The sequence below is a fragment of the Prunus mume genome, linkage group LG1 (assembly GCF_029339155.1).
Source record: "Prunus mume cultivar Tortuosa linkage group LG1, ASM2933915v1, whole genome shotgun sequence".
NCBI lineage: Eukaryota > Viridiplantae > Streptophyta > Magnoliopsida > Rosales > Rosaceae > Prunus > Prunus mume.
In genome coordinates this window covers 18,336,745-18,349,334 of record NC_142698.1, presented here as the reverse complement: position 1 = coordinate 18,349,334, position 12,590 = coordinate 18,336,745, and the positions used below count along the sequence as shown (strand labels likewise).

General features: G+C 37.5%; 3 protein-coding genes across 7 annotated transcripts; 1 reads left to right on the top strand and 2 right to left on the bottom strand.

Moving 5' to 3' along the window:
* Positions 1 to 304: 304 nt before the first annotated feature.
* LOC103318589 (uncharacterized) lies at positions 305 to 2,693 on the bottom strand. The gene has a single exon (XM_089051994.1). It carries the CDS (start codon positions 2,492 to 2,494, stop codon positions 533 to 535), a length of 1,962 nt encoding a protein of 653 aa, XP_088908120.1. The 5' UTR covers positions 2,495 to 2,693; the 3' UTR covers positions 305 to 532.
* A 780-nt stretch (positions 2,694 to 3,473) lies between these two features.
* LOC103344698 (nucleoside hydrolase 3-like) lies at positions 3,474 to 8,479 on the top strand. Of its 5 annotated transcripts, none has more exons than XM_008248318.3 (12): positions 3,474 to 3,712; positions 4,055 to 4,234; positions 4,337 to 4,447; positions 4,707 to 5,021; positions 5,107 to 5,283; positions 5,408 to 5,692; positions 5,794 to 5,916; positions 6,191 to 6,388; positions 6,670 to 6,923; positions 7,046 to 7,220; positions 7,413 to 7,715; positions 8,032 to 8,479. In XM_008248318.3, the coding sequence occupies exons 1-12, from the start codon at positions 3,548 to 3,550 to the stop codon at positions 8,350 to 8,352; spliced, it is 2,607 nt and encodes an 868-aa protein (XP_008246540.2). In that variant the 5' UTR covers positions 3,474 to 3,547; the 3' UTR covers positions 8,353 to 8,479. The 5 variants fall into 5 exon arrangements, with proteins under 5 accessions (XP_008246540.2, XP_088908113.1, XP_088908098.1 ...); XM_089051980.1 differs by having other exon boundaries at positions 3,573 to 3,712; positions 3,882 to 4,234; XM_089051987.1 differs by lacking the exon at positions 7,413 to 7,715.
* Positions 8,480 to 10,152: 1,673 nt separating this feature from the next.
* On the bottom strand, positions 10,153 to 12,167 carry LOC103344697 (histidine-containing phosphotransfer protein 1-like). Its single transcript, XM_008248317.2, has 6 exons — positions 11,842 to 12,167; positions 11,585 to 11,715; positions 11,361 to 11,429; positions 10,674 to 10,745; positions 10,521 to 10,593; positions 10,153 to 10,435 (listed from the first exon to the last, which is right to left on the bottom strand). The coding sequence occupies exons 1-6, from the start codon at positions 11,935 to 11,937 to the stop codon at positions 10,391 to 10,393; spliced, it is 486 nt and encodes a 161-aa protein (XP_008246539.2). The 5' UTR covers positions 11,938 to 12,167; the 3' UTR covers positions 10,153 to 10,390.
* Between the last annotated feature and the right edge of the window lie 423 nt (positions 12,168 to 12,590).

Here is a 12,590-nt window from a genome sequence, read left to right as displayed (position 1 = left end):
GATGGTGAATCAATTGAATATTTCATTAGTCAGTTTTCCAGCACAGATAATTTGTCTCATTTTATGCAAGACCTAAATGACAAAAGGCATAGAAATCTGAATAATCTTTGGGCCAAATTTGTCTCCAAATTATGCATTCCTCAATTGAAAAAAAGTGAGCAAGCAAACATCAAGACATGCCTAACCAACAAAAGGATATAGCAAAGTAGATCACACCACATACTTCACAATATGCCATCTAGAAGGAAACGTGAGCATTTTCAAATATGAAACAACAGAAGAGTAAAAAAGGCAGAGAATCCCATTGATTCAGATAAGATATCCTTATTCCTTCATTCATATAGCTGGCAAAAGAACATAGCATATCAAAGTATCCCATGAGACCTATTTCTGCACCAAAAACATTATTATCTAGATTAGAAGTTCAAAGAGGACAAACATGATAACACCGTGCCGTCAAGTAGCACTTGACTGGTTGATACAAGAACCAAGAGCAACCTAGTCCTTGTAACAAAATTGGCTGATGAACTACTCAGCGTCCTTTAGCAACATATGCAACAGATGCTGCAGCAATAATTGTTGTTGCTGATGACACCAAAGTCCAGAAACTCTTCTTCTTCTGTGCCTCTGCTACCTTCTGCAGTGACTCAACTTGCTGCTTCAAGTCTCCAACCATCTTCTCCTTGTTTCTGAAAGCATTTTGTATGGCATCCAACTCCACCACATATGGTTGAATTTCTTTTCCAAGCTTGTGATCATTGGGAACCACTTCTTCCTTACCTTCAGACTTAGAAGATACCAGTGCTGCAGTGTTCTTCAACATAGTCAAAGCTCGCTTAAGTTTGGCTCCTTCTGATTCAAATTTAGCTTCCCAATCATGAATTTTCTTCAGAGCCTCAACAAGGTTCTTCTGCATCAGATCTTTTTCCTTTACCAATGACTCCAAGCGGCTCTCCATCACTTCATTTTTCTCAGAAACGTTGTCACGCTCACTCCTTAGTTTTCCCAACTCTTTCTCAGTTTCTTTAATTGTCTTCTCCCTATCTGAGATAGTCAGCATCAAGTCTTCCACTTTCTTTTTCTCCCCATCCAAACTCTTCTGAGCCTCGGACCTCTCCTGCATAACACGGTCAACAGCATCTTTATATTGACTAACTTCAGAGACCAATCGTTCATTCTTATCTTCTTGCCCACTGCATGAATTTCGCAGTGTAGATACAATATCCCTTTGTTCAGCCACTTCTCTGTTCAGCTCAGCAATTTCAGTTTCTTGATTTACTTTTGCCTCCTCCATCTCATTCTTCTTTTGCTCCATTTCCTTAATTCTTTGCTCCTTGTTTTTCAATTCCTCAGTAACCATATCTAAAAGTGCCTTGTGTGATTTCACTTCCTCATTTAACCTTTCAATGCTGTGCTCCTTCTCCCTCTTCTCCTCCACTAATGCCTTAATGTCCCTCTCCCTCTCCTCTTCCTTCCCCATAGCCTCATTAATACTCTTCTCCAACTCCAAAACCTTAAGGTGCAACAGTTCCTTCTCTTGCCTCAAATTCAATTCAACCTTACTCAAATGCTCCACTTCATTTTCCAATCGAAAAAGTCTCACTTCTTGCCCATGTTTTTCCTTCTCAATCTCATTCTTTTCTCTGACAATCCCTTCAATCTCCTTCTTCAAACCCTCAGTTACTCTTTCCGACTCAGCATGCTTCCTCTGAGCCAAATCCTTCTCTCTGATGACTACCTCAACCGCTCTTTCTTTTTCAGCCTTTTCCTGCACTAACCCCTGACATTGGATTTTGAGCTTCTCAACTTCATCCTCAGTAAATCTATCTTTTTTCTCCATTTCTACCACTTTCAACCTCAACCCATTCGCCTCCTCAGCAAGACCATCAAAATCACTCTTCACCACATCCCTTTCCCAGCACACTCGGTTCAACTTTACCTTCTCATTTTCAAGGCTACCCATAAGCTCATTCATTTCCCTCTTCAAAAAAGCAATCTCAGTATCTCTCTCGCTCTTCGCCCTCTCAATCTCAACCTGCTCTTTCACCATTTGACCCATCTGAGCCAGAACAAAAACACAAAAAACACTCTTTTCCAACTCCAGGCCAACATTTTCCTCACTCTTCCCAGTCAACTCACTCTCCAACAACTTACTTTCCACACGAAACCTAGTCAACTCAGATTCCAAACCCTCCTTGGCCTGCATCAAAGACTCAACTTGTTGCCTGCGATCAAAGGTCTCCTTGAGGAGCAGAGAGTTGAGGGACTTGAGGTTCTGAACCTTCTCTGAAGGCTCATCCTTGGCGGTGGCTTGGTGGGTATTGTTCTGAACCTTCTCTGAAGGCTCAACCTTGGCGGTGGCTTGGTGGGTATTGTTCTGAACCTTCTCTGAGGGCTCATCCATGGTGGTGGCTTGGTGAGTATTGTGGCTTTGGGACTGATGAGCTTCGTGTTTGGTGTCTTTAGGTTGGTGGGTCACTTTCTTTTTTGCCATTTTGTGATGCTGTTGTGATGGGAAATGTGGGATTGAGGATTAGAGTATTAGGGTTTTCTAGGGTTCTTATGGTTGAGATGTGGGGTGGGGGAGATATTTAAAGAGATAGGGATTTTGAGAGACAGAAGAGAGAGAGAGAACTGTTTAAATGTTTAAATGTTTTGGGGGGATGGGTTAGGTTTTAAAATTTGGGGCCCAGGCCCTCTGGCCCAGAGCTTGAATAAATCCTAGAAAATTGGAAAATTGGAAATTGAAACTGGAAGATAGAAAGATGGGGCTGACTGTTGGGTGGGGGGTGCTCTTCTAATTTTTGTTTTGTTTTATTCTTGATTTTATTTTGCTGTTTGGAGCCCTATCTTACAGCCACGTGTCTCGGTTTATTCATATGCTTCACTTTTAAACGGTCCGGTGCTGAGTGCTGCTCACAACCTCGCTTTCTGTAGTAAACAATGATTTCTTTTTCTATTTCATGCATTTATTAATACATGAAGTTTTTGAGAAGTGTTCAAATTCCTGATTCTAATTGTGTTTACTAATAAAAGAATGCCTAAATTTCAAAATAATGAATTAGGTAGCCTACTTGATTTCATTGTCATTCCTTTTCTATATTCTTGATTTTCCCACATTTATAACTTTCTTAAATAAAAAAAACTTTTCTTATCGAGAAGGATGATAATATACTAAATTCACACACTGCACAGATATTAAAAATCAAACTCAGGACATTTCTAAGAAAACAATTGCTCTAAATTACTACACTAGTGAGTCATTTGCAATTTATAATTTTTTAAAACTAAAGTAAGGAAAAATGTTATAAATAATTGGGTTATGTTGTATGAATCAATTCATATGGTACATATTTAATTATTTTATACTAAATCTGTGCTTATTTTATGATAAACTTATTATTAACGGAATATTCTTTAATAAGTATTTGATAAAAATATGCAACCAATACTTGAGATAAAATAGTTAATGGAGAGAATCTCCTATTATTGACTAATAAATAGATTTCTCTCTCTGTTTGATGGTTTTGGACTTGGAGGAGCAAAGATGCTGGGAAGAGTCCTTTGGATGTTGATCACTGTAACTGGACTTCTGCTAAATCCTGTGGAAGCTCAACCTCACAGAATTCTTGTAGACACTGATGTGAATATAGATGATGTTCTTGCTCTGTTTTATCTCTTGAAGCAAAATAACACAGAGTTCGATTTGAAGGTTTATTCTTTTTCCTTTTAAGAACATGGATATAATTATTTGCACCTTCTGCGTTTCATTCTGGAATATTATAAATCTTCCTCTTTTAGTTTCACGAAATTGATTGGTGTTTTATGATCAATTCTGGTCTGTGTCACTCTACAATCTGAGAAAAGCCTCTTTCTTTTAGCTGCTTCAAGCCTGTTTGAGATGGGTTGTGAAGAAATGATGCGTCCTCTCTCAAGTTGAAAATTTTGGAATCAAATGAAAGTTCATGATGCACCATTTTTATGAACTATAATCTTATATGTATAGATATGTCCATGGTGATTGATTGAAAATTTGTAACTGAGGTTGCCGCAGGCAATTACTATTAATGCAAATGGGTGGAATGATGCTGGGCACGCTGTTAATTATTTGTATGACATTCTTTTTATGATGGATCGCGACGATGTTCCTGTTGGTGTTGGAGGTGAAGGTGGCATTTTGCCTAACGGTACCATCCTTCCAAATGTTGGGGGTTATCTTCCCATTATTGACCAGGTGCGTGTGTCTAATCAGAAACTGTTCAACAAAAAATAGAGACTTAACCAATTGTTTAACCCTGAAATCTTTAATGTCTTGTTATGAGTTCTAATGTCACAGGGCGTGTCCACGGCCGGTGGTTGCAGATACAGACAAGAAGTACCACCGGGCCAAGATGGGCGTCTAGATGTAAATACAAACTATGGCATACGCAAGGCTTTACTTCCTCAGGTACCAAATAATGGCCTCATGTTTTTTCTTTTCTGGTTTCATTTTTCAATGTAAAGTTTGTTAAACTAGGCAACCAGTATTGCCAATATATTATATATCATATGTCAGATACAGTAATGAAGCTAAAATTACAAACACAATCTGATACTAGGACATGTTGTAAATTTAGTATGAATGCAATCCTAGGCACAGCAGTTGGTTGTATCGTTTTCTTTGCCGAACTAGAAGTAGTATATGTTTCTGTCTGTACATGAAACAGGGTGAGAGAAAATATATGCCTCTTCAACAACCTACAGCTCAGCAAGTGATGAAAGATGCAGTATCTGCAGGTCCCGTCACTGTGTTTCTTATGGGCGCTCACACAAATTTAGCCATTTTTCTTATGTCCAATCCTCATCTGAAGAACAATATTAAGCATATATATGCTATGGGAGGTGCTATTAGATCAACCTGCTCTGAAAATGCCACCTCCTCCGAGGCAGGGCTGTGTGGTGACCTCGGTAATTTGTATTCACAAGACAGCAATCCATACGCAGAGTACAATATCTTTGTAGATCCTTTTGCTGCATACACGGTATATATGGTTGTTTGCTGACCATTCTACGCTGGACTAAAGTTCATAGTGACTGAATATGAGCAATGATTTATGACCAAATCAGGTCTTACATTCTGGCATTCCAGTCACACTCATTCCTCTGGATGCAACAAGAACGATTCCTGTAGATGAGAAATTTTTCTCAGCATTTGAACAGAAACAAGAGACATATGAGGCACATTACAGCTTCCAGTCCTTAAAAATGATTCGTGATACATGGCCTAACAAAGAATTTCATAAGGTAGTTTCCTATGATATCTTGTGCTTCTATGTATGAGCTAAAAGTCTGCAGTTCTGCCCTGATTTTTATATCAAGATGTTTGTCTAACTCAGAAATATATTAAAGAGACTTTGACTATTTGCAGGAATTTTGCATGTGGGATTTTTTCATGGTTGGAGTAGCGTTATCTCAAATGCAAAGTTTAGAGAGAGATGAGGGAGAAAATGAATTTGCTAAAATGGAATGGAGGAACATATCAGTGATTACTTCAAATCGACCTTATGGAATTTCAGATGGCTCAAATCCTCTTATTGATGGGCGTTCAATCCCAAAGTTCAATGTACAGAAGAATGGGGTGCATAGTGGTCATGTTCAGCTGGGAATCCAAGACCCGTTTTGCCTTGTCAAAGGGAGAAAAGGAAAATGTCAGGTGCGGTACACTAGTTTTCTTTCTTATACATTATTCATATCTTGATGACTTTAGGCCTCAAAAGATGTATTAACTAACTGAATTTCAGACAATACTAACAGGATGGTTACACAAAGGAGGTAAATGGTCCTGAAACAGTTAGTGTTCTTGTTGCAACAAAAGCTAAGGCAAATCGTGACGTTGACAGCATTCTTGCCAAAGAATTCTATAAAAGTTTCTTGGATGTAAGCTAGTTTATGATTCTATCAACTTTGGCCCAATCCATGTTCTCCTTTCCATTTATATGACATACAGAAGTTATGTTCTCTCCTTGTGTAATGCATGTTCTGAGTGAAATTTCCTGTAAGACATACAAGTTACATGCAGATTTAGATTTGTCGCAACCTGTCTACAATACATGGTGATAGGCTTACGAGCATTATTTGGCGATTGGCTTTTGCAGGATCCTATTTTGTCTTGGCTACAGAATGATAATTTCAATTAATGTGTCAAATGCAGGTTATAAATCGACCTAAGCGAATTGGACAGCTTAATACTCGAGCAGGGTTTCCACCCTATCAGAGTGTACTTCAAAAACCAGATTTTGGAAAGGAATTGATGAGTAAACCCGTGGTTTTTGATATGGATATGAGTGCTGGGGACTTTCTAGCTCTTCTATATCTCCTAAAATTACCTGTAGAACTGATCAACCTCAAGGTATTATACTGCCATTGTAGGCTTTGTCAAGCTTGGTGCTACACATGCATAAATACACATGAATAGCCTGACTGAGTAGCTTTGTGGGGCCTCATGCTAGCAAAGTAGCAATTACACATTTTGAATATGATTAATAATTATTTATATGATAGGAGTCTGCTTATTGCTTCCAAGTTCAACAAACAAGCCTTGAAGGATATTGCTATTGCACACAATGATGTTAATGTAATTTTATCAATACTCAGAAACTCTTTTTTGTTTGAATTTTCAATGTTATCCAGGGAATACTGGTTAGTGCTAATGGCTGGGCAACTGCTGCAACCATAGAAGTTGTATATGACATACTGCATATGATGGGCCGTGATGATATTCCAGTTGGTCTTGGAAATGTATTTGCAGTTGGTCAATCTCATTCAGAGTTCCCTTCTCTTGGAGACTGCAGGTACAGCAGCTCCATTCCTCAGGGTAGTGGTGGCTCCTTGGACTCTGATACACTCTATGGATTTGCTCGTGACTTACCTCGCAGTCCTAGAAGGTATCACTGTCTGTTTAAACTAGTAGACAGCTAGTTACAATGATGTTGTAGACAAATGTTTTGTGTAAGATGGACAGCTTACATTAATGATAAAATGATTGGGTTCTTCATGTCTGTTTCAGATACAGACCAGAAACCGCTGATTACCCTGGACTTGGACAACCGACTGCACTAGATGTTTGGAAGTCCATTGTAAAATCACTGCATCCAGGATCCAAGATTACTTTGTTGACCAATGGACCATTGACAAATTTAGCCCAAATCATTCTTTCTGAGAACACAGACTCAGTGGTCCAGGTAAATGTTGTCTATGTGGTCAAATGCTTATTGTGTAGCAAAGGAACTTGGTTTTTCAATGGTTGGGTAAGTTTATACCCAACTGAAATTTTTAGTGGTAGAACAAAACCAGACTATAAAGATGTTAACCTTCAATTTGCATGCCATGCTTTGATATCGGATGCTATTTTCATTGTCATGATTTTCTTGCAGGATGTATATATTGTTGGGGGACACATTCCCCACGATAATGAAAAAGGAAATCTGTTCACTGTCCCTTCAAATGAATATGCAGAGTTTAACATGTTTCTTGACCCTTTGGCTGCAAAGGCAGTTTTAGATTCAAAACTGAACATAACACTGATTCCATTGCGGATCCAGAAGCAAGTCAGTTCCTTCCAGAATATTCTTGTTGAATTGCAGCTAACAGATAAAACTCCTGAAGCTGCATTTGCCCAGCATCTACTTTCAAGGCTTTGGAAACTAAAACAGAATCATCATAGATACCTTCACATGGTAAAGTTCCATACAGTCAATTAGCTATCTAAAGAAGTCTCTTTTCTCCCATTATGTTTATCTGTCCATCTGGTTGAATTCAAGTTTCTTTCGTTCTGGACACATCTTCAACCCAACCCCTTAAAAGCCAAGCCTGACACGTGGACAATTTAATTGGGTGACGTCGAGCATGTGTGTGCTTGAATGCTTATAAGTTTCTGGTACACTGACATTGCACGAAGGGCTAGGGTACTTGAATGCTTCAATGCATGATACATTTTTCAACTCGCTTTCACTCTGAAGAACTTACATTTGTTTCCATTCTGTCATTTCACAGGATACATTTTTGGGGGAAATCCTTGGTGCTATAATCTTGGCTGGTGGTCATCCTCTATTAAACCAAACCTTTGAGTTTATGCCTCTCAAGGTGGTGGCTGAGGGAGATGTATCAATAATTGGGCAGCTGCTTATTGATGAAAATCAAACAAAGATGGTGAAGATCTTGTGCAGTATAAATCCAGAGGCATATTATGAACAATTTGCTAATATATTAGGAGCCAAACAGCTTTCTGCTGTTATAGCAAGCTTTGTTGAGGAAAAAGGAACATGGGCTACCCAACCAAATAGAACTTGTACAATTAATCACCTGGCCAACTGATGATGTTTTCTCTTGAAAATTAGGATCTGTTTAGTTATATTGTTAATTAATCTGTAAAATCCATCTTGAGTGTAATATGTTTGTGTTTCACAACGAATAAAACAAAGGAAAGTTAGAAATTTGATAATTATCTTTTTCCCTTTTTCCAATCTTGGTTTCCCCCTTGTTGTTTTTAGGTTACATTGGGAGGAAAGAAACCCTAGGGTTTTGATGCTGGGTGCCAAGCAAGGGGAAAGGGGGAGGGCCACAACCATTGTGGTAACCCCGCTAGACTGACTTGGTTTTCCCTTTAGCTGCAAAACAAACCAAGCACTAGAGAGTAACCTCATCTGATTGATTTTCCCTTTAGCTTACCAAATATTCTGTTTAGGAATTTTAAATTTGATTAATTTCAGTTAATCTTATAATAATTACAATTTACTCTCCTTCGTAACTCTCATTTTTATCCACGTTTTTTAGGTCATGGAATTATGTAGATTATTAGGCTGAGTTAATAATTGATATTATTATTGTCCATTCAAATGTAGGTGGTGCATATTGTCAACGTCTAGGGTTGGCTAAGTTGTTAAGAAATAGTACTTGGAGAATAGAAAGCATGGGTTGTTTTGAGGTGACTCTCTTTCTAATCCTGCTGCTTCCACAATCTATAATTATTATGGTTATCATAATTACTGATTGGAATTAGGAAGAGCCTTTACCAACATTGCACTTCATCCAAACAAGATTTAGAACACAATTCTGTTCATGACTCATATGTTATTGTGAGTTTTTTTATTATTATCAATATTTTATATAAAAAGAAGAAAGAAAAAAGGCATAAAAATTGGTTGGTTAAACACGAGGCAAGAAAAAACAATATTATATATTAGATACCCTTGGACCAAGAAGCATAAAATCATACATACAAACACAACACAGCATGCAATGCAGGTCTATTATTTTCTCATTAGTACCATCCAGTCCAGACTGTCCTGTAGATATCCCACGCCACATTAAAATACAGTTGACAGTAACTTGACCTTGAACTGCACATCTATCTCTTCATTCATTGAATGTAATATATGATCATGGAATGCTGATTTAATTAAAAATTAATACTGCTCATTCAACTAAATCATCCCAACAAAGTGGGCTTTTCTCTCCTTTTTCAATACCCTAATACGCTCGATACTCTTTTATATCGATAGGAGGGTGGAATCAAATTAACGACCTCTATATTGGAGAGAGAAGTATCACTGAATCAAGTTGTTGATCATAATATCCTCGATACTTGCAGATATATTCCTCATAATATGCTAATTAAATGTAAGCAAAAAAAAACATGCTAATTAAATGTAAGCAAGAAAAACCATGCTAATTAGTCAACAATATACAACAAATGGTTGGTAGAGAAACTAGCAATCTCTATGAAACTTTTTAAACTTGTGATAATGTGGCACATTCAATTTCATAATGATACAAACTTCCTCATAAATTTCCACAACCACACCACAAGTACTCTTCTTGCTCATGTACATTTGCTTTTGTGCCATCTACCAAGTCATTAACATGAATTATTATGCACTGATTATGAAACTAATTTTACCCAATTGCTTACTTGGGTGAATCCGAAAATTTTTTAACATAGAAAAGAAAGCAACTTTTCATTGCATTATCTATCAGATTTTGAGTAGTTAGTTTTCAGTGCTGCTTGTACTCAAAGTTACCACACTCTCTCCCACTCACTAGAGATTAAGTGCAGCTGGTAACTTATTGCTGTTTGGTTTTTGCGTAAGAAACTTTTGCCATAGAGAATAGAGATACTATTAAGAGGTAGAAATATTCATTCACATCCTTAACCATATTAACTCAGTTCAGCTTCTTTGAGCCCCAAGCAATCTGGATGCTCAACCAAATAAGAGATAAATAGAAGAGGAAACTAAAAAACAAGCTTCCACTGCAAATCTAGCTACGGACCCCCCACCTCCACAGTGTGCTTGCTTCTGTTATTTTATCTGCTGATAATAACTTCCCCACTGGGTTTCATCATTAAGCATCATTACCTTGGCAGTGGACCGCCGGCGGCCAAAAGCTGTTTCTGTAGCTGCATATGAACAAGAAGGACATCAAGGCTTTGAGACCAAGAGCTACCATGCATGCTTGTTTATGAAACAATTTCTTCTACTTACCTTGAAAAGAGTTTCCAGCTTATTTTTCACAAGAGAATACTCATGCTTCACATGCTGGAGAGACTTTAGGCACCTGCGGACCAATATTTTTCATTCAGATTTATATGAACATTTTCTAAAACTCATGGTTGTGAAAGACCAAATTTTATTTACCCTTCAACATTCTGCTCCTCACTGCAGTCACGAAATGCAATGCAGGCCCTCTGAACTCTCTGAACACCAATGCTGTTATTGCAAGAACCAAATTTTCTTCATGAAACACCAACAGAAGAAACATATATATAGACAAGAACAAGTACAACTAAAAAAAAGAGCTCTTTTTTTAGCTGACAAATACTTTGGAAATGTTATACATTTTAATGACTCTGGTGGTGAGTGAGCGATATTCTCAAGGTACATGCCTTCATGTGGGACAAAGTGGAGAAATGACTATCTTTCCAAGAAAACAACTTAAATATTTGGACTTTAGTATGAAAGATTTGCTGATATGACATTTCTGCTTGATGATAAACCCTCCAAATTAGCCAAAGGGAGCTTTGAGTCTTGCTTAAATTTTCATTTCAAAGCTGGAACTGTTGGAAGTCCTACTGGTCCAATTCTATGTTTCAGATATTTTCCAAGACAATTCCACTGAAATGTTCAATGGAAGTTTTGAATGTTTCAAATTAAAAGGATGTGTTTGCATCAAGCAGCAACTGATATGGTGATATCAAAGTGACTTGAAAGGTCAGAAGAGTGCTTCTTCCCATGCTGAACATAAGGGGGATGCATGAGACAGGTGCATTCTGTAAATATATGAAATAACCAGTAGGGACCTATAAAGGGAAAAATAACATATACCTGGAGCTGCTACCCTTCAATTGGTGAACATTTTTATCCACAAGTTTAAAGTCAACAGTCTGCTGATCTCTGCACCCAAAAATAAAGAGAAAATATAAAATATAAAAGAGACTAATAAGGCCCTGACTGTAAGTAGAACCATATATACCATACCAGGGCAAGAAAGTTACTTGAAAAAAGATAAATATTGGGAAAATTAATGATGAGAAAGCTTTAGTTCTTACAGAGCTTTGGTCAGTTCATCCATAAGCCTTTCAGAATCTTTAAAGAAAAGAGACACAACTTCAACTACAAAATCTGGGTTGTTCTCATCTTGCAGTTGCTGAAGCTGGTTGAACTGTTCATCCAGAAATGCCTTCAAACAAAAGAAAAACTTATCATTAAAAAAAAAAGGAAAAAAAAAGAAAAAAAGAAGAAGCCAACCCAATAAGCTGAACAGAACAAACACACACAAACTTCCTATATCATCCAATATACTGACCTCATCAAACAGTGAAGCTGTGTAGTCAACCAACTGCTTCTGCAACTGAGACACACCATCAGCCATTGTTTCACTCTCAAGCTCCACAGCACTCATTCTTTTTGGTTTTGTGTTTTCTACAGATCTTATGGATTCATTGCACCTTCTTCCCCCTCTTTAAATAGAACAAACCCCAATGGAAGGGTTGCTTAATTTTTATTTTTATTTTGTAGACTGAGGAGAGGAGGGATGCTGTTAATTAAGATTCCTACCTTTGTGGGTTATACATGCATATACATGTATAGTACATGAAGTCACCCTTTCTGTTATTCCTTACTTGGCTACTAGCTAGCTAATTTTGTAATTCTCTTTTCTTTTTCTTTCTTTTCTCAACACATTATATAAGGTTAAGATAAGCACCCAACTTCTTTCCAAATTTAAAAAGCATCACAAGATCCAAAACCTGATGCCATGTACCTTCCCTTCTTTTTCTTTCAGTAATTATTGCTCTCTCTCTCTCTCTCTCTCTCAAATATATTATTTCATGGAGCTAGTTTTCTCTTTTGTTTTTCCTCTCCAAGGTGCTAACTTAACTTGTGTTTTTTGGGGGGGAGGGGAGGGGGAGGAGTGTGATAATTTCCAAGTCTGGTCCACTCTTGTTGTGGAAGTTTTCGCTTGTCTATTACTCATGAGTACCAAACTCATGTATAATTAATTAGCATAATATAAAAGTTATTTGGACAAATACAATCTTATTAGTCCAATAAAGC

What these genes read in the sequence shown, in the direction of transcription:
- LOC103344698 (XM_008248318.3), top strand. Translation starts at nt 3,548, where the DNA reads ATGCTGGGAAGAGTCCTTTGGATGTTGATCACTGTAACTGGACTTCTG. An exon ending in GCAAGGCTTTACTTCCTCAG is followed by an intron (nt 4,448 to 4,706) that starts GTACCAAATAAT and finishes TACATGAAACAG; the next exon opens with GGTGAGAGAAAATATATGCC. An exon ending in ACACAGACTCAGTGGTCCAG is followed by an intron (nt 7,221 to 7,412) that starts GTAAATGTTGTC and finishes ATTTTCTTGCAG; the next exon opens with GATGTATATATTGTTGGGGG.
- LOC103344697 (XM_008248317.2), bottom strand. Translation starts at nt 11,937, where the DNA reads ATGAGTGCTGTGGAGCTTGAGAGTGAAACAATGGCTGATGGTGTGTCT. An exon ending in CAGCTTCACTGTTTGATGAG is followed by an intron (nt 11,716 to 11,841) that starts GTCAGTATATTG and finishes TTTTGTTTGAAG; the next exon opens with GCATTTCTGGATGAACAGTT. An exon ending in GAGGAGCAGAATGTTGAAGG is followed by an intron (nt 10,594 to 10,673) that starts GTAAATAAAATT and finishes ATTGGTCCGCAG; the next exon opens with GTGCCTAAAGTCTCTCCAGC.
- LOC103318589 (XM_089051994.1), bottom strand. Translation starts at nt 2,494, where the DNA reads ATGGCAAAAAAGAAAGTGACCCACCAACCTAAAGACACCAAACACGAA.